The sequence below is a fragment of the Tachyglossus aculeatus genome, chromosome 18, assembly GCF_015852505.1.
Source record: "Tachyglossus aculeatus isolate mTacAcu1 chromosome 18, mTacAcu1.pri, whole genome shotgun sequence".
In the NCBI taxonomy this organism is placed as follows: domain Eukaryota; kingdom Metazoa; phylum Chordata; class Mammalia; order Monotremata; family Tachyglossidae; genus Tachyglossus; species Tachyglossus aculeatus.
This window is the reverse complement of record NC_052083.1, coordinates 1,452,922-1,473,791: the sequence shown is the minus strand read 5'-3', so window position 1 is coordinate 1,473,791 and position 20,870 is coordinate 1,452,922. Positions and strand designations below refer to the sequence as shown.

General features: G+C 43.7%; 1 protein-coding gene across 3 annotated transcripts in view; it reads left to right on the top strand.

Annotated features, from left to right (window-relative positions):
• The window catches only part of KHDRBS3 (KH RNA binding domain containing, signal transduction associated 3), a 129,707-nt gene that overhangs the window by 106,092 nt on the left and 2,745 nt on the right, over positions 1 to 20,870 (top strand). For 2 of the 3 annotated variants that reach the window (XM_038760548.1, XM_038760549.1), the window contains 2 exons: positions 14,325 to 14,383; positions 17,516 to 18,129. In XM_038760548.1, the coding sequence (XP_038616476.1) occupies positions 14,325 to 14,383; positions 17,516 to 17,607 (151 nt within the window). In that variant the 3' untranslated portion in view covers positions 17,608 to 18,129. Of the gene's footprint in view, positions 1 to 14,324; positions 14,384 to 17,515; positions 18,130 to 19,111; positions 19,174 to 20,870 lie in introns of those variants that run through there. The other variant, XR_005454908.1, reaches the window with a different exon arrangement.

Sequence of the window (20,870 nt, the reverse complement as noted above, 5' to 3'; positions counted from 1 at the left end):
CCATTGCACACTTCTGTGCCTCATGGGAGTTGGTGGCTACAAAAAAAACCAGTAAAACTAGGTGGAGACAAATTAATATCATCTTGCATTTTCCTGTCCTAAAAATCAATCTGCCATTTATCTAATAGTTACTTTACCCCCTCCCCCTCTTGGCCTTGGTCCCATATCTCCAGCTAAAATACCGTACTCCTTAACTTATGGATTATTATCTTTATCTAGTTTTTGATATATTCATATTTGACGACGTGCATGTACCTGCCCTTTCCAGAAGACTGTAAAGCCCTTTAGAGGACTGTGGCTTGACTCAAAAGCAGCAAAAGGACTGATCTCTACAAATCCAGGAGAGGACATTATATTTTCTTTTAATGTTCTTAATTTTGTTTGCCTTAAGCTTGTTAGCATCATTTATATAATGCTATAAATGAATTTCTAGTTTTTAGTTCAGGATGGAGTTTTTTCTACCTCATGATTATTTTTTACACATTAAAAAATGACTAGATGTTTGCCTCCAATGCGACAGTGTTTAACTCTGAAACACTAAGCATGTTGATGACCCGTGAATGATGTTCTATAATGGTGAAACTAGCAATGTAATCGAGTGGACTTGGAGTGGGGAAAACCAGACTCTATTGAATCTCTCTGACTTTAGGCCTATGCCTTAATCTCTTTCATCCTCAGTTTTTCATCTATCAATCGAGTTTGCTAATGGCCGTGGTAATAGTGTTCAACATATTTTGATTCCCTTTAGTGCATGGTACTAATCAAAATATTATGGCTGCTAAGTAGTAATCAAATTTGTTAGCAAATAGTCTGAGCTGTTATTTACTTGTTAAATTCTGTAGTTTGGCCAAACTCTAAGAAAGTGCTTTTGATTTCTCCTTGAATCTTCCAAAGCCCTTTTAAATTCTTCCCCCTTGAGCCACCCTCCTTTCCCCCCTCCAAAAAAAGTGTAATAGATCAGGTATTAGCATATTTCCTGAAGACTTCCATGAAATTTTGTTGACTTCCCTTAGAATCACCAAAAAGGAGAGCAATAAGAAATTGCTAGCATGCATCTTTTTTGCAGAAGTGTGGGCTGAGGAAATTTTCTGGCTTGGATTAGATTGCAGAGGTATATGGGCTTACTGTTCAGACATTTCAGAAGTCTGCAGCAAAGCTCCACGGAAAAGAACTGAAAACCATTCATTCATTCATTCATTCAATCATATTTATTGAGCGCTTACTGTGTGCAGAGCACTGTTCTAAGCGCTTGGGAAGTACAAGTTGGCAACATATAGAGACGGTCCCTACCCAACAGCGGGCTCACAGTCTAGAACCACTAGTGAAGGCATCAGTTTGTTCCCAAATAGCTAATTAATCAATCTATCAATGGTATTTACTGAGCACTTACAGTGTACCAATCACTATATTAAGGACTTGGAAGATATGTAATAGTTATTAGACATGACCCCTGCCTTGAGGAGAGTTATGGTTCAGTAGGGGAAAGGGATATTACTTTCCCTTTCCTAGGACAATTTTCTGTGGCAATGAGGAGGGTAATTCCCTTGTTGAGCAATTGATTCTTCTTTTATGTTGGAAGGCTCAAGTTGCTTATTGACACTTTTTTCAATCAATGGTATTTACTGACCACCAACTGTGTCTAGAGCCCTGTGATAAATGCCCTGGGAGAGAGCAGGAGGAATCAATCAATGGTATTTACTGAGCACTTACTATGTGCAGAGAACTATACTGAAAGCTTGGGTGAGTACAATACAACAGAATTAGCAGACACATTTCCTGCCCATAATAAAGCATAAGGTCACTATCCTCAAGGAGCTTAGCATCTAATGGGGGAGGCAGGAAAACAAAAGTTACTTACAAATATTTGGACGAGGAAGCTGTGTGGTCTACTGGAAAGAGCACAGGCCTAGGAGTCAGATGACCTGGGTTTAGTCCTGGCTCCGCTACCTTTCTGCTGTGTGGCTTTGGGGAAGTTATTTAATTTTGCTGTGCCTGTACCTCATCTGTAAAATGTGGATTAAGACCATGAGCCCCATGTAGAACATGAACTATGTCCAATCTTGTATTCATTCAATCATATTTATTGAGCATTTACTCTGTGCAGAGCACTGTACTGAGAACTTGGGAGAGTATGATACAACAGAGTTGGTGGACAAGTTCCCTTCCTACAGCGAGCTTATAGTCTATAGTGTAGACATTAATATACATAAATAAATTACAGTTATGTACATAAAAGCTATGGGGTTGAGGGAAAGGTGAATAAATCTTGCAAATCCTAGAGCCAGATGATGCAGAAGGGAGTAGGAGAAGAGGAAATGAGGGCTTAGTTGAGCAAGGCCTCGAAATAATTCAATTTCCAGTAAGTTGGTTTTATTTACCATCTGAGAGCCCTATCAGCCCATCCAGTGTCATTTATCGGGTATCTACTCTATGCAAAGTAATGTCCTGAGAAGTTGGGAGAATATAATTGAATTATAGCTAATTTGAATTAAAATGATACTAGTAAAAACATTGCCATTTAAATAATAAAGCATGTATTTTGGTGTTTAGCATTTCACCCTAACATCTTAAATCGCCATGAAAAAATGCATTTGTACTAGACTTGAAATACCGTAGAGACTCTCGAATAATATCTGATCACGTATATTCATGGAAATATGGAAAATGATCATCATGGTATTTAAGTGCTTACTATGTGCCAGGTACTATGCTGAGTGCTGGGTGTAGATACAATACAGTCAGATCAGACAGCGTGGCTCAGTGGAGAAGAGCCCGGGCTTTGGAGTCAGAGGTCCTGGGTTCAAACCCCGGCTGCACCAATTGTCAGCTGTGTGACTTTGGGCAAGTCACTTAACTTCTCTGGGCCTCAGTTACCTCATCTGTAAAATGGGATTGAGACTGTGAGCCCCACGTGGGACAACCTGATCATCTTGCAACCTCCCCAGCGCTTAGAACAGTGCTTTGCACTTAGTAAGCGCTTAATAAATGCCATTATTATTATTATTATTATCAGACAGCATCCCAGTTCCACAAGGGGCTCACAGTCTAAGCGGGAGGGACAACAGCTTTTGAATCCCCATTTTACAGATGAGGAAACTGAAAAACTTGCCCAAGGTCGTAGAGCCAGGACTAAACCAGGTCTTTCCACAAGTCCATACTATTGTGTGTGTTTGCGCCTTCAGAAAAAGAACTAGCATGAAAAATGATTAGTTGGGGCACTAATTACTTAGAAACTGTACATCATAGTTTTGCAAAATGCCTCTTCGAAGTTTGTTGACACCTTATCTTCTCTCACTAGGGAACAGGATTGTGTAGCTAGAGAAAGTTGAATGAACAGTCTGGCTTCCACTCCAGGAGTATGTATTTCTAAGAAAAAATCAGGAAAAATAAACTCTGAAGTTCAACTTTAAGCTTGCAGTCACCTTGTTTCAGATGCAGTGGGCAGCCAGTCCTTACCCATGTGAGACTCCCCGGGCCCTTGCAAACATGATGTAATAGGAAATGTCCCTATGGGGGAAGAAGTTCACCACCTCAAGCCTCAGGCCAGTTGGGCCCAGGTAGGGTGCTGAACTCGGAGTGTGGACTGAGCTTCTCTGTCTGCCTCAATGGTTCAAAACAGTTTTGCGTTTCAGATCCCAGCTCTAAATGCTCTGTGGAATACTGCTGCAACAGGATGCATAACTGCATTTCCTCTATCCTTGGAGTTTGAGCACTTTTCAGTCAACAAGCAAATGTATGCAGATGCTATTCAAACTAGATTGTCTGCAGATGAATGGAGACAGGGTTGATCGCTTTATTTAAGGGTCGAAAGTGAAAGCTGAAAATGTCATGGGTGAATATGCCATACTATTTACTTCCCCATGTGTGCGTTCATTAAAAATCCCCCCGCAGTGATACCTGGGTAGATCCAGAGAAAGCTTGGCAGGTAAACAATCCTAGGCTGCACTATTTAATCCACCAAGAACCGTAAACAAGCTGAGAAAATGCCAGATACACCATATCAGCTGCTGTTGAAAATTCCAGAGACACCAATAATGAAAGACAACATCCATTGGCAGTCATGAAAAGGTCGTTACATGCTAGAGCGCCTTCATTATTGTATGTACACAATTCTCCCAGAAATTACTTTGGGGGAGAAAAAGGAGGTGAAAATGATTCCATTTTACTGCTTGTTCCCTTCAGTTCAGTTTTAAAGAATTAGATCAGGAATTAGTCTTCCTCAACCTGTTAAAATTGGTTTCAATGACAAAAGCTGGTATCCTACTTCTAGAAGGCATTCCCAAGAAAGGTAGGCAGTCTTATCGTTATTAGAACCCATGTCCTCTGACTCTTTCTACTAGGCCATACTAGGTTGGGTCAGGACCAAAGTCATAATTTACACAAATTCCAGAGCATCAAAGAAATTGGCATGAAATGGATGGAAAACCAGTTTCCTTTTCCCTCGATGTAGAGGCATGGAAGGCCCAGGAATGACAAGATCTTCCCGAGGTTTCTTTAGCTTTCTGATAAAGTTTAACAGCTCATATCTTCATTATCAACAACAGTTGAACCCCTAGGCAATAGAACATTTTAGTACAACTTATTCATTTTCAGAAATCATTGGTATTCTTTGGTATATGGCCTCCTACAACCATATTTTAGAATTATGCCACATAGGTGGTGATGATGGCATTTATTAAGCACTTACTATGTGCAAAGCACTGTTCTAAGTGCTGGGGAGGTTACAAGGTGATCAGGTTGTCCCACGGGGGGCTCACAGTCTTAGGTGTGTGTCCTGTCTGCATGTGGTAACACCAGTGTGGTGACAGATGAAGTTCCAGAACTCCTAGCAGTAAAGCTGTTTGAAATTGCAACTTCTCCTCTGCCAGCTTCATGTTCTGCCACCCCCCACAAAGGGCATGCTTGTCTTCTTGATTAGCCTCTCTTTCTGTCCTAGAAGTAGTGTGGTTCGGTTGAAAGAGCATGGGCTTTGGAGTCAGAGGTCATGAGTTCTAATCCCATCTCCTGCAATTGTCAGCTGTGTGACTTTGGTCAAGTCACTTAACTTCTCTCGCATCTCCTCCTGCCTTCAGGACATCTCCATCTGGATGTCCGCCCGCCACCTAAAGCTCAACATGTCAAAGACTGAGCTCCTTGTCTTCCCTCCCAAACCTTGTCCTCTCCCTGACTTTCCCATCTCTGTTGACGGCACTACCATCCTTCCCGTCTCACAAGCCCGCAACCTTGGTGTCATCCTCGACTCTGCTCTCTCATTCACCCCTCACATCCAAGCCGTCACCAAAACCTGCCGGTCTCAGCTCCGCAACATTGCCAAGATCCGCCCTTTCCTCTCCATCCAAACTGCTACCCTGCTAATTCAAGCTCTCATCCTATCCCGTCTGGACTACTGCACTAGCCTTCTCTCTGATCTCCCATCCTCGTGTCTCTCTCCACTTCAATCCATACTTCATGCTGCTGCCCGGATTATCTTTGTCCAGAAACGCTCTGGACATATTACTCCCCTCCTCAAAAACCTCCAATGGCTACCGATCAATCTGCGCATCAAGCAGAAACTCCTCACCCTGGGCTTCAAGGCTCTCCATCACCTCGCCCCTTCCTACCTCACCTCCCTTCTCTCCTTCTACTCCCCAGCCCGCACCCTCCGCTCCTCCACCACTAATCTCCTCACTGTACCTCGCTCTCGCCTGTCCCGCCATCGACCCCCGGCCCACGTCATCCCCCGGGCCTGGAATGCCCTCCCTCTGCCCATCCGCCAAGCTAGCTCTCTTCCTCCCTTCAAGGCCCTGCTGAGAGCTCACCTCCTCCAGGAGGCCTTCCCAGACTGAGCCCCTTCTTTCCTCTCCCCCTCATCCCCCTCTCCATCCTCCCGTCTTACCTCCTTCCCTTCCCCACAGCACCTGTGTATATGTATATATGGTTGTACATATTTATTACTCTATTTATCTATTTATTTATTTATTTTACTTGTACATTTCTATCCTACTTATTTTATTTTGTTAGTATGTTTGGTTCTGTTCTCTGTCTCCCCCTTTTAGACTGTGAGCCCACTGTTGGGTAGGGACTGTCTCTATGTGATGCCAATTTGTACTTCCCAAGCGCTTAGTACAGTGCTCTGCACATAGTAAGCGCTCAATAAATACGATTGATTGATTGATTGATTGATTCTCTGGGCCTCAGTTACCTCATCTGTAAAATGTGGATTGAGACTGTGAGATGGGGATTAAGACTGTGAGCCCCCCATGGGACAACCTTATCACCTTGTAACCTCCCCAGCGCTTAGAACAGTGCTTTGCACATAGTAAGTGCTTTATAAATGCTATCATTATTATTATTATTATTATCTGTCCTTTTACCATGGTTGAAGATCCTTAATGATGGCAGTCGAAAGTCATGATATTAATTGTTTATTCTGAGCCAAGCTTGGGGGTAGATGATCAGATCAGGCATAGTTGCTTGCTTCACACAAAGCTCCCAATATTGAGAGGGAGGGAGAACACTTTGCCAACCAAGCAATGGGGGCCCAGAGAGGTTAACTGACTTGCCCGATGTCACAGAGCTGGAACTGATAATAATGGTTTTTGGTTATGGTTTTTGGTAATGGTTTTGTTTTTATGGTTTTTGGTTTTTTGTTAAGCACTTACTATGGGCCAGGCACTGTACTTAGCATTGGGGTGATACAAGCAAATGAGGTTGGACACAGTCCCTGTCCCACATGGGGCTCACAGTATCAATCCCCATTTTACAGATGAGGTAACTGAGGCCCAGAGAAGTGACTTGCCCAAGGTCACACAGTAGACGAGTGGCGGAGCCAGGATTAGAACCCAGGACCTCCCGACTCCCAGGCCTGTGCTCTATCCACATGCTGCTTCCCGCTGGAACCTATATCCTCTGAGTCCCAGTTGCATGCTCTTTCCACTAGACCACACTGCCTCCTTGCCTGGATATGTGGTTTTCCATGCTAGGGTGGTACAGAGTTTAGTCCATAGCCCATTGCTGAACCAGAGAAGCTATTCCTGCTCAGCATCCTGTCATCAGCCTTCTTGGGTGGGTACTTTCAGAGCCCAGGTCATCAGCATAGAGGAGCTCTTGAAAACTACATTTAATGGCCCAAGACCTAGTAGGTGCTTCTCCTTATTTTATATGTTTCAGTTCATTTTCAAATTCACTAGAGTTGAAGAGCACCTTGATCATTAATTCCTGCATACTGACCATTTGTCTTTCATTTCCTTTGCTTCCCACACCTCATATCTGAGCTCCGTAATGCTCTAGTGGGAAGAAGTAGGTGTTTGTCCCTGCATATTTTTATGGAAAATGGTAACAATTTTTTGCCCACCACAGTCAGAGCCCATATCCTTGCCTTGCCAGGCTCCGTAGAGAGTAAAAACAACCACCCTAATTAAGTGATGGTGGGCAGTAATTGGTGGAATTAAAGAATGGCATGTCTGCTTTTCACTACTCTTCATAAACCAATTACATTTTTATAATTTCCAGAAATCCATGTTTAAATTTTATGATCTATAAATGGTATTGTCCCACCAGTTGCAGACTGTCTCATGGGAATTACATCTCCCATCAATACTCCTTTTAAGCGCTGTTCACCCTAATCTAATAACTCCTTCTAAAATAAATCAAGTCCCAGTGGCCAGAATTCATCTTCAAATGAAAGTAAACATCCCCGGAACAGCTGTGATCTTTCCTGTTCTGAGTCATTTATGAAACCTTTAGCTAAAAGTCCCTGTTACTGCCACTTCAGAGACAGCCTCATGGGCACACGAAATGAACAGCCCAAAGTGCAACTACCACAACTGTGCTCATTTTTGTATGTGCATGCACACTCCTATACACACATACATAGCACCATCACCAGGGGTTTTAGGCCAGGAAGTAAGCTTGCAACCCATCCCCTTCCCCTCGTGCCTCCCACCACCCCAGCTGGCTGTAAGAGTGGGTTCTTGAGACCCCTGGACAAGATGGTACTTTGCAGGGGGCAAGAGGAAGTAAGAAGAGGGAAAATACATGCTGTTGCTTTTGTTTCCCCAGCTCCCGCCGTGTGAACTGTTCCCTTCCCCAGTCTGGTTCAGAATGCTTTGCGGGGAAGTTAACCCAAATACTTTCATTCATTCATTCATTCAATCGTATTTATTTATTCATTCATTCATTCAATCGTATTTATTGAGCGCTTACTGTGTGCAGAGCACTGTGCTAAGTGCTTGGGAAGTACAAGTTGGCAACATATAGAGACAGTCCCTACCCATCAGCGGGCTCACAGTCTAGAAGGGGGAGACAGATAACAAAACATGTGGACAGGTGTCAAGTCATCAGAATAAATAGAAGTAAAACTAGATGCACATCATTAACAAAATAAATAGAATAGTAAATATGTACAAGTAAAATAGAGTAATAAATCTGTACAAACATATATGCAGGTGGCTGTGGGGAGGGGAAGGAGGTAGGTAGGGGATGATGTGGAGGAGGAGAGGAAAAAGGGGGCTCAGTCTGGGAAGGCCTCCTGGAGGAGGTGAGCTCTCAGTAGGACTTTGAAGGGAGGAAGAGAGCTAGCTTGGTGGATGTGCGGAGGGAGGGCATTCCAGGCCAGGGAGAGGACGTGGGCTGGGGGTCGACAGCGGGACAGGCGAGAATGAGTTACAGTGAGGATATTAGCAGCAGAGGAGCGGAGGGTGTGGGCTGGGCTGTAGAAGGAGAGAAGGGAGGTGTGGTGGGAGGGGGCGAGGTGATGGAAAGCCTAGAAGCCGAGAGTGAGGAGTTTTTTCTTGATGTGTAGGTTGACTGATAGCCACTGGAGATTTTTGAGGAGGGGAGTAACATGCCCAAAGAGTTTCTGCACAAAGATGATCCGGGCAGCAGCGTGAAGTATAGAATGAAGTGGGGAGAGACAGAAGGATGGGAGGTCAGAGAGGAGGCTGATGCAGTAATCCAGTCAGGATAGGATGAGAGATTGAACCAGCAAGGTAGCGGTTTGGATAGAGAGGAAAGGGCGGATCTTGGTGATGTTGCGGAGGTGAGACCGGCAGGTTTTGGTGACGGATTGGATGCGAGGGGTGAACGAGAGAGCGGAGTTGAGGATGACACCAAGGTTGCAGGCTTGTGACACGGGAAGGATGGTAGTGCTGTCTACAGTGACGGGAAAGTCAGGGAGAGGACAGAGTTTGGGAGGGAAGATAAGGAGTTCAGTCTTGGACATATTGAGTTTTAGAGGGCAGGCAGACATCCAGATGGAGATGTCCTGAAGGCAGGAGGAGACACGAGCCTGAAGGGAGGGAGAGAGAGCAGGGGCAGAGATGTAGATTTGGGTGTCATCAGCGTAGAGATGATAGTTGAAGCTGTAGGAGTCAATGAGGTCACATAGGGAGTGAGTGTAGATAGAGAACAGAAGGGGACCAAGAACTGACCCTTGAGGAACCCCTACAGTACGGGGATGGGAGGGGGAGGAGGAAATATTTCAGCAGGTCATTTGCCTCCCCCTTCTCCCACCCATGTCTTCTGGAGGCAGTAAAATATGAGCTCACCTGGAACTTCCAGTTTTCCTCCCCTCCCTGGGTCTTAGCCTTGGGCATCATCCTCATGTGTACTTACCCAGGTAAGGTTCTGTGTACCCCCAACATCATGACATGGCATATGGCCAGAAGAGCTGCAGACACCAAAAAACGAAGCCTTTCCATTCACACACAAACAAGCATACAGATCTTAAGCACTGAAATTAGCAATTGAGGAAATGACCAATTTTCCCTCTTGAGCTCCTTTAGATCAGGATCAATTTTCCTTTACCCCTAGAGATTCCAACCAGATTCTCATCAGGTGGGAGATACTCTTGATGCTCTCCACATTTATTTTTATTTTTGTATAGTATTTTTTAAGCGCTTGCTAAGTGTAGGCATGGTACTAAGCACTGGGGTAGATAAAAGGTAATCAGGTTGTCCCTGTCCCACAATCACACAGAAAAAAGGCAGAGCTGGGATTAGAACTCAAGTCCTTCTGACTCCCAGGCCAGAGCTTTATCCACTAGGCCAGACTGCTTCTCTTGCCACCCTTTGTGCCTCTGCTTTTCAGCCCAAGAAGGGGAAGTGAGATCACATATGGTCCAAATTGAGTATTTTCAAGCCCGCAAGGGGAAATTGTTTGGGGTGCAGAGTGATGCCTCTGCTTATCATAGGCAATGATATCGTCCTAGCACAAGAGTTTCCAGAAGGCCGGGCTTTGGACATCATAGACCTCATCCTAGGATGCAGCCGAGGAAAGCCATGACCAATGGGGCGCTTGCTGGGAAGCCACTTCCCTCACTGTGGGCCTAGTTTTCTCTGTCTCTTAACAGAGAAGGCAGGTGTGGTGAAAATTAACGACTAGATGATTTTCAAGCTCCTTTCCGACCTCATGCTGCAACAGTGTTCCTTACTAATTTCTGAATCAATGTCCAAATGCAATCATGAAACCTAAATTGTCTCTAATTTATTCAGGCTTGTGAACAAAGTTAAAAATGGGTGATCACAATCCAGAAATCTCAATTTAGCCATCGGTTTCATCTTCCTCCCACTCCAAATGTTTCCCCAGAGTTTCTGAAAAGCAGTGTGATAGACTGATTGGATTTCCTCTCCTCCTGCCCACTCTGTGAGGAGGAATGAAATGGCCAAAGAGCAGGGAGGAGGAGGATGGAAGGATTGAGTCCTGGATCATCTACAGTAAGACTATGAATCCCTAAATAATCAGTGATTCAACAGTATTTATTGATGCTTACTGCATGCAGTGTACCATGCTCAATCCTTGGAAAAGTTCAGTAGGATTAGACATGGTTCTTGCCCCACTCTGGTGAGGGAAGGCACACAAAATAATTGCAGATAGAAGAGGAGGGGACAATGGATATGTAGAGGAGTAGCTGCTTAGATAATATAGTGTGTGGTTTTTTTTTTTAATGGTACTACTTAAACCCTATGTGCCTGACACTATATTGAATGCCAGGAAGATACAAGGTAATTGGGTTGGACACAGTCCCTTTCCCTCATGGGGCTCACAGGTTAGGAGGGAGTGGGATTTAATCTCCATTTTACAGATGAGGTAACTGAGGTACATAGAAGTTAAGTTACTTGCCCAAGCTCACAAAGGAGGCAAATGTTAGAGCTGGGATTAGAACCCAGGTCCTCCGACACACAGGCCTCTGCTTTTTTCACTAGGCCACACAGCTTCCCAGTGTTAGACATCACTAGATGGTAGTGTGCTTAGTAGAGTGAGTCAGTATGTATAGAAATGCCTCAGATGGGTCTGAGTCTATTGGTGTGGAGGTAGTCCAGGGAGCAGAATGGATGGGTGGAGGAATGTGACCTGGAGAGAAGAGATCATCACTGGGGAAGGTCTGTGGGAGAAGGTGGGGATTTCAGGTTGGAGAGACTAGTGGTCTGGGAGTCTTTCATGGGGGCAGCACAGTCTGGGCCCTGAATGAAGACTTGATTCCATTCTAGTGGAGGGATGTGGGCTCCAACCCTACTTGGGTGACAACCAGGGTCATCCCATGCCCAAAGAGCAAAGTGTACCCTGGACTCCTACTTCTTCAAGAGCTGATCGCCCTTGGTGTCAACACTATGCTGAGTTGGCTTCACGTGCCTGGGAGTCCGAGGACCTGGCTTCTAATTTTTATACTCATAGTGCCGCATGCCTGCTGTGTGACCTTGGACAAGTCACTTAACTTCTCTGTGCCTTAATTCCCTCATCTGTAAAATGGGGATTAAGACTGTGAGCCCTATGTGGTACAGGGACTGTGTCCAACCTGATTTGCTTGTATCTACCCCAATGCTTAGAACAGTGCCTGGCAAATAGTAAGTGCTTAACAAATACCATAATTATTACTATTATTATTAGTTCAGTTCTTGGCACATAGTTTTTAATAAATGCCACAATTATTATTGTTAATAATAATAATGATGGCATTTATTAAGCACTTACTATGTGCAAAGCACTGTTCTAAGTGCTGGGGAGTTTACAAGGCGATCAGGTTGTCCCACGTGGAGCTCACAGTCTTAATCCCCATTTTACAGATGAGGTAACTGAGGCCCAGAGAAGTTGTTACTTTCCCTAAGTCACACAGCTGACAAGTGGTGAGCTGAGCTTCTTAGGCCTTCAACCGTTAATGATAGTTTTAGGTTGGAGGTTGCTAGGCAAATAAGGATGTAATCAAATATATGAGGAATGAAAATTTCAGGGAGCATTGAGCAAGTAATTTCATTATTTAGTTGATGGTAACATAGAAACCATCAAAAGTGGCTGGATTCGCAGACCCTGCTCTCACCTTGCCCACGTTATAATCTATATCCTGTGCAAGAGTCACCTGGTTAGTTGGACCACTGGTAGGCATTTTGGTCACATAGCCTATTGGGATGCCAAGGGCAAGCACGACTGTAGTCCTAGGGCTTGTGCTGGCTGCTGCATAGCCTCTGACAACACCGGTTGTCGTTACTGATATGTCCGTCTCCCCTATTAGAGTGGAAGCTCCTTGTGAGTGGGGATCATGTCCCTTCTTTTTGTTGTACTTTGCCAAGCACTTAGTGCACTGTACACAGTGGGTGCTTAGGAAATACCATTGCTACTGCTACTACTCCTGGCAAGCCTCTTAATCTTTAGAATATTATTCTAGCTACATATTTCCTTTATTTGCCCTGCCAGTGTCTAATACACCTTAGAGGGAAGAGGCCAATCAAGGCCTAAGGAGAGCTGTCTGTGTCACTTTCCTTTATATGCCTTTATAGAGTCCTCTAACGTGCTTTTGTGAAATTATAATAAGGAATTTTGGGATGGTGTTCACTTCCATAGCAACGGATTGAAGCCCCAAATGCAGGCATGTTATTGCCCTGCAGTGTTAAGGAAATGGAAAAACTTAGGAGCCTAGGTGAATGAAAGATTTTATTCACGTACAGATGTCTAACATGTAAAAGTGAAATCAGAACTGATCTACCCAGGCAAAATGGAGTCATAAATTGACACCATGAGCTCACTGCTGCTGACCATGAGATCCTATCCATGTGTACGGTTGGGCTCTGGCAACCCAAGTGTGAACGAGTTTCCACTCCGCACCTGGTCCAAGTGAGATGTCTCTTCCTTACAGCCCTCGTCCTTTTCTAAACTGCTTCATGGTTGTCCTGAGAGATTCACGTCAAATGGCCAGGCAGTCCAAGTCTTTCTTCAATTTGCTTGTAACACTTTTCTCAAACAGGGTGTCAGGGAAGCCAGATCCAGTTGTTAATTCCATCACTCCAAACTCTGAACCGCAGTGTCCTCCAAGCATCCCCAGCTCTGTTTCTGGGGCTGATGTCATACCAGATAGGGCAGTGGTAGGTTTGGGGATGGAGCCCTCTGGAAATTAAAGGAAATCCCCCTCTTCCTCCAGTCTGTCCCTCAGAAAGGGAGCCAGCCAGGTGCCTTAAGCCTGCCCACCCTGGCCCCTTGCCTCTTTTTCCTATCCCTTTACCCCTCTTCCCTCACCCTTTATTTCTCTCTTTCCTCCCCCCTCCCAAGATAAGCCAGCAAGATAAAGTGATGCTTATTTCCTTCCCAACCCCTAGTTTGTAAGGTATCAGGACATGTCAGAATCCTCTGTGGATGGACACATCTGGTTTGCACATGGTAGCTCCTCATTGATACGATGGGGGCAAGTAGCATTTCATTCTGGTCAAGTAACGAAGAATGCCGAGGTCATCTGTCCTCCAGCCAAAGGCTAGGAAGTCTAAAAACGGGCAGGCTAAAGATGTCTGAACCCTGGACAGAAGGGGAACTCAAACCCAACCAGTCTGAGAAAACAGAGCCTTGTGCCCTGCAGACCTCCTAGTGTAGACAGAATCCTGTGGCCCCACGACTTCTGCCTGGGAGTTAAACCCGGACACGCTTTTGGATTGATTGAAGACTAGGAGTCAGGAAACCTGGGTTTGAACCCCAGCTCTTTCACTGGCCTGCTGTGTGACCTTGGGCAAGTCATTGAACCTCTCTTGAGCCCCAATTTCCTCAACCCTGTAATGAGGATAAGATCCCTGCTTTCCTTCTCTCTTAGATTGTGAGCCCTGTGGGGCAGGAACTGTGTCCATTCCATCCATCAAGCTTGTATCAACCCGTACACTTAGCATGAGGTAAGTGCTTAATAAATGGCAGAGTAGCAAGAATAGGTAAACCTGTAGCCATCCTTACTCGAGTCTGACAGCTGGATGGCCCTATCCAGACTGCAAGCCTACCTTTTTGCAACCTTTTTCCAGATTTCGAGCAAAGAAGCTATTCCATCTTAAGCAGACTATTCCTAACTGAATTCCTGACCTTTATTCTGTTTTTTCTTACAGTGGCACTGATTACTATGATTACGGGCATGGACTTAGTGAGGAGGCATATGATTCTTATGGTGAGTAAGTTTGACATGCGGAACCGTGAAGAGAAAGTGAGAAAAATGATTTAAAATAATAATAACAATAATGACATTTATTAAGCACTTACTATGTGCAAAGCACTGTTCTAAGCACTGGGGAGGTTACAAGGTGATCAGGTTGTCACGCGAGGGGCTCACAGTCTTAACCCGCATTTTATAGATGAGGTAACTGAGGCACAGAGAAGTTAAGTGGCTTGCCCAAAGTCACACAGCTGACAATTGGCGGACCCTGGATTTGAACCCATGACCTCTGACTCCAAAGCCCGTTCTCTTTTCCACTGAGCCATGCTACTTCTCGTGGAAGAAATGATTCCATCTTCTTCCACCAACGTATTAAGCCTCCTTTATGCAAACCCCAACAGCCTGCTTGAGCCAATCGGGGTCTATTGTGCTGTTTTCAGAGGGGCCTGAAAGTCGTATTTAATTTTAAAAGAGGGAAAAATGTGGTAAGAGTGTGGAAGCCCTAAATCAATCCATCAGTGGTATTTACTGAGCACTTACTGTGTGAAAAGCTCTGAACTAAGTGCTTAGGAGACACGATCCCTGCCGTCACGGATCTTACAACCTAGTGGGGGAGACAGACAGTAAAATAAATAAATACAGCTCATGAAGTCTGCCATCCTGGATCCCGAGTTTCTTCAGCTCCAGAGCTCATCCCTGGCACTGCAGGATTTCCCATGTTTCACAGGGATTATGTTGCCGATTCATCTGGCGCCCAAAAGTCCGAGCTGAGTGGAGACTCCAGGCGCTTGGGAACAAAGTGAACTGAGGAAACTGAGTCAGTAGCACTGATGTTCTTCTTTCATCTTTGAATTTGAATTCACTTGCCATCTCAGGTAGTCTAAAAACCAGGCAGAGAATCCTTACCCTAAGGTCACCAAAGCATTTAATCAGACAGTAAACATCAAAGTGCCTCAGTCCTTGTGTGGAAACAACAAAGAGACTCTTAATATGGTGGAAACACACCCGGATGCTGAGGGCTCATTGTCTTGAAAGAATCAGGGCAGCAGGCAATGACAGGTTCAATGGAACGAATCTGTTATGGAAGCAAAAGCATGTTAAAAGTTGCCTTAGGTACCTCTGGCTAGTGAATCCAGAACGTGCGGTCTTTGATCAGGCAAGAGGCTTGGAAAGTTCATGAATTTCAGGTAATCAGCACAAGTGAACGGTGAGGCTGGTTAATAGATGTTCTGACATTTTTTTTGGCACATAACTGAAAAACCCATTTCTGCTGTTCCGTTTTGAAGTGCTTTTTGCTAGAGCGTGTGCCTGAAGCAAAGATAACCAAAGACTTTTGCTTGTCAGAACAAACACTCACCCAAATGCATTGGCTTGCTGAATACCGTCTCCGTAAATTGATGCAAGTTAGCTTGACGGGTTGCCTTTTGATTACACACTGGTATTCAGAGACGAGGTCATTCCCCATCTTTCTTTGGTCTCTGCACAGCCCAGCTTTCTTATGGCTTTCTACTGGAGCCCTGACATTAATTTTTAGATGGCACAGCAGTTTCATACTCCAGGGTCTACCAGGCATCCAGGAAGTTGGGGTGTTAAATGAGATTCCTTTCATATGTAATTCAGCATTTACGATGTAAAGCTTGGACTAGCTCACCATTTGGATTGCACATATTCTCTATGGCAGATTTGCCATTTGGTCCCTTGAAGATCCCTTGAGGATGAGGTGGGAACTTCCCTTCTTTCTCCCTTTGGACCCTTTTCTTCTGCCATTTCCCTGGTTTCACCATTTGGGTGTCATCCCTCGCCTTGCATCATTTCCTAGATCATGATTGTTCTCTAGTGCTTTTTCCACTGCGCCCTCTGTTTGAAAACTAGGGCTGTCCTAAGTGTGGGGATTGTTTCCTGATTGTTGCTGTTCTTCATGTAAACTTCCACATTCTTGTCAAGTCAGGCAATCAACAGGATTTTCTGAGCACTTGCTGTGGGCAGGTGGAGCTTGGAAGTGCTCAGTGGGGCTGGAAGATGTGAACATCACCTCCCACCACCACCACCACCAAGGAGCATGGAAAGCAGCATGGCCTAGTGGAAAGAGCATAGGCCTAAGAGTCAGAAGACCTGGGTTCTATTCCCACCTGCACCAGTTGCCTGGGGTGTGACCTTGGGCAAGCCATTTTACTTCTCTGGGCTTCAGTTTCCTCATCTGTCAAATGGGAATTAAATACCTGTTCTCCCTCCCCCTAAGACTGTCCATCCACATGGGACAGGAAGTATGTTTGATTGTATTGTAAGTGCTTAACAAATACCACAGTTTTTTTTTTTTAATTAGCTATTATTTTTATGACAATATAGCAGGGAAGGCAGACACTGACAGATTGCAGATGGGGAATAGGGCAAGAGGAGTAATGATGATATATACTTGAGAACCCCAGGTAGGGGTGTGGGTGCTTAAGTGCTTGGTCAGCATGGAGAGGGTGATGTGGCAGTTGGAGAGGAGAGGAAAGATTAATCAGGGAAGGTCTCTTGGAGGAGATGTGCTCTTAGAAGAGTTTTGGCAATTGGGAGAGTTAGGGCTTGGTGGACAGGAAAGGAGGAGAGACCTCCAGGAAGTGGGAGGAGGAGGAAAATGCACAAAGAGGGGCAAGGATATCCTGGAACAACTACCCTGGAGAGCAAGGGTTCTTTCTTAACCAACCGTGATTTCTGTAGGCATTTATAAGCCATTTTTTTTTTGCCCACTCAGCCTCATCTTTCTTAACCCTTTGGGAAAACATAGTTACAATAATAATGATAGCATTTATTAAGTGCTTACTATGTGCAAAGCACTGTTCTAAGTGCTGGGGAGGTTAACAAGGTGATCAGGTTGTCCCATGGGGGGCTCACAGTCTTCATCCCAATTTTACAGATGAAGTCACTGAGGCCCAGAGAAGTGAAGTGACTTGCCTAAAGTCACACAGCTGACAAGTGGTGGAGCTGGGATTTGAACCCATGACCTCTGACTCCAAAGCCCGGGCTCTTTCCACTGAGCCATGCTGCTTCTCAAGTTACAACTTGTCTGAGGTTGGCTTGATTCCAAGTTGGATTCTGAAAAATGTGACCACTAAATCAATTGCCCCCTCTCTAACTGTGCTGATTTTCTCTGTCCCACTCTAGGGCAAGAGGAGTGGACGAACTCAAGACACAAGGCACCTCCGGCAAGGACAGCAAAAGCAGTGTATAGAGACCAGCCGTATGCCCGATACTGATTGTACTGTCTGATGTTGTGAAATCCCAAATCTCCACAAGTCCTGTATACTGTTCAAAGTAATTTTTTTCTATGAACAATCCCTTTTTAATAAATCAAAATGCTTAAAAGACAAGCGGATGGACAGACACTAACTAATTTGTTGACACAACAAACTGTTCAGAAAGACGTGTCAAGCAAGGAACCTTTGGTATTTCCAATCTGTATTTGAAAAATAGGTGATCAAAAGAACAAATAACCTTTGATTAACTAGTGTTAAACAAAAAGTAGGTTGACTAAACATGTTAATCCATTCTTTTAACGTAAGCGTAACCTTTCATTTTAAAGGTTTTCCACAGACTTTTAGTTCTTAGGTTTTTCTCTCAGTCATATGTTAGTTTTTTTTTCTCTCTTGCAAACATGCGTAAAAAGGGAAACCAATTACAAATGCAAATAATGTGGTATTCTTTTGTATCTCAAGTCTTGAAATGTTCTGTAGTGTTAAGCAAAGTCTCCTCTTGCTTGATACTAATAAACTTTTGAAAGAAAAATCCGTGTGTGTGAGACAACAGTTTTATGTTCTTCTGACTTAAAAAAGGCCTTCATAAATAGTAGTAAACAGGGAAAAACTTCATTTAACAACGCTTGGCATAAAAGGATCACACTAAACATTGTGCAACTTTTTAAAATGGTATAACCTTTAAATATCCAGGTCTCTACTTGCAGGAGGCTTAGATGCTGTTTCAAGACTCCTGCAGGTTTCACTCAGCTTGGATGCCAGTCAATCAACCAATCCATCAATCAGTCGCCACATTAAAACCACGCAAAGCCAAACCGTGTTTAAAACTGGTCTTAAAATAACTTCTGAGTTTTCTGAAAAAGATGTGCTTAGTTTTCATCTTGTTGAGCATTTTTTCACTAGCGCCACTTTGGAATTTTTATGAGAATTTGGGTATCTTAATGAACGCCTCGCTCCAAGCTGGAAGTAACAAACACAGAGCTTTTAAAGACATTCTGACATGGCTCATTGAGAGGTTGCTTTCGTCAGAGGCTGAGGATGTGTAACCCTTAAAACGGTCATCATTTGCAAAGGTAAATAAATCAAATAAGATTTTAATCTCACTTAATTTATCTTAATATAACTAATAAAAGCAGGAAGAATACAACTTAGAAAGTTTCCTTATCCATTTTAGCAAGGCTTTAAAGGCCACTAAATCCTCATTTTAAAAAGTTTAATTTGTTTCCATCATCTAAAAAGCCTTAGTTGAGTCAGTTTAATTGGGGCACGTCTTTCCCTATTAAACAAATGTAAAACCTCATAACTAGTAGTTTGTAATACATTATTTGTTCATAAATTTTAGGAACGCAGGACAGTTCTTAAAAATGACAAATGTTTGACCAAGCTTTTCTTGAATCATTCTGATAAAGTCTTTTGATGGTAGTTTTGAATGTGAAATGCTGAACTTTGATATTTTTGAATAGTTCATTCTCTTTAAATTGAGTAAAAAGCTCTCTTTTCTTGGTAGGAAACACCAACTCTCTTGGGAAGCCAAAAGAACAAATTGTGAATCCAGTGGAAAAAACAATGGTAGGTATTTGTTCATTCTCTTCAATAGGTAGTGGAAGAAGAAAATAATGGCAGGACCGTCTACTGCAAGTGGGAATGTTCCCAGGGTGCCTCCCTTCCTACCAGACTAGAGCGCTTAATGAAGAATTCATTGACCAGCATTGCATACCACTGTGCCTGGCAGTTGCCATCTATGTAACAGAAGAAACCCAACCCCTCTCCTCAAGGAATTTACAATCTAATAAAAGGAGTTTATAATCTAATTAACTCCAAAAGGAAGATAAAGCACCTCCAAAATGAAATCCAACAAAAATCCGGGTGTGTGAGAAGCTTAAAGACAGAAGACTCAACTCGTGCCTGTAGCCTGTTAAATGCTTTGATTATTTCTTCTGGGGAAGCACTTAAGACTTAAAGATTTTTGACAAGGTATCAGAGAAGGGAGGTTGTCATTCATTCATTCAATCATATTTATTGAGCGCTTACTGGGTGTCATAAAATGAATTTTATTTTCTTCATGCAGAAGGCCAAAAGATCCCCTCTGAGCAATCTCTCCTTGGGCCAGGTCATGCTGGAGAGACAAAGGGCAAGGGAACATTGTTCTGATTTGTGGGGGAGGGGGTGGGGGGAGGGTAACTGAGTGTGATGGTTTAGACAGTTTAGCTGATAAACACAGCACCCCGTCCAGATCAGGGCTTCCTCTCCAGGGTGCTGAGATGCCCATTATCAATAGTTGTTTGTTTCACAGTTCCAACCCCTTAGGAAGCTTCTAGATATGTGGAACCGCTTAAACACAAGCCATCTCTGAAACCCCAAAGCTTACTTTTTCCTGTGCTGCCAGAGAAAGTGGCAGTAAGCGGAATCTCCTTGATTTTTCCCTCTAGATATCACAAGCATTGTAACCCAGGTCACCCCAGCCTTAAAAGTCTAGGAAATACTGAAAGCTGCCCACTCGCTACTTTAAAATCTCCAGGGGAGAAGATTCTATTATCTGTTCCTCCTGTGAATAGCTTCAAACTCTTGTTCTGGTTTACACCTGTTTTCTCTGGAATGCTTCCCGTGGGAGCACACCTGATTAGTGCCTTTCTATAACAGGTCCTCAATCTTTCTCCTACCGCATTTTCTAATGCCCTCCATCATTTCCTTTCCTCCTTCCTGGGCTCTCTCCAAGCCATTCTAGTGAGGAGCTGAACACAGCCATATTGAGTATAGGGTATCCTGGGTAGTACGGGATGGCAAAATGTGAATGGAAGAGTTGAAGTACCTTGAGTGAGCCATTCACTACACTCTCAATAACAGTATCAATCCCACTGCACATCTCCTCTTAAATTTTAAATTTAGTGTAAAGTGTCAGAATTCTGAATTCTGAATAAAAGTTCACCATGCTGAAATGTTTTGAGTTTCAAAGACCCCCCTATTTTCTTTCTTCAGAGTCTTCCAGATTCCCTAATTGAGTGAGTACTTTTTATAGAATCTGGACACAGGTTTCCAGCCACCAATAGGCTTAGAATACCTCATTGCACAATTTAGATGAAATGGTCCGTAGGAAAATGTAATCAAACCAAGGTTTAATTAACCAAAATGGAAGCAGTTTCATACAGGCAATGTGATAAATGCTGGTAATAAAAAGCAAAACCCACGAATATTATTCACTGAGCAATACATCTGCAATTTGCATTGATTTTTAAATGTTGTGGTCAGAGAGTAATAAGAAAACACTT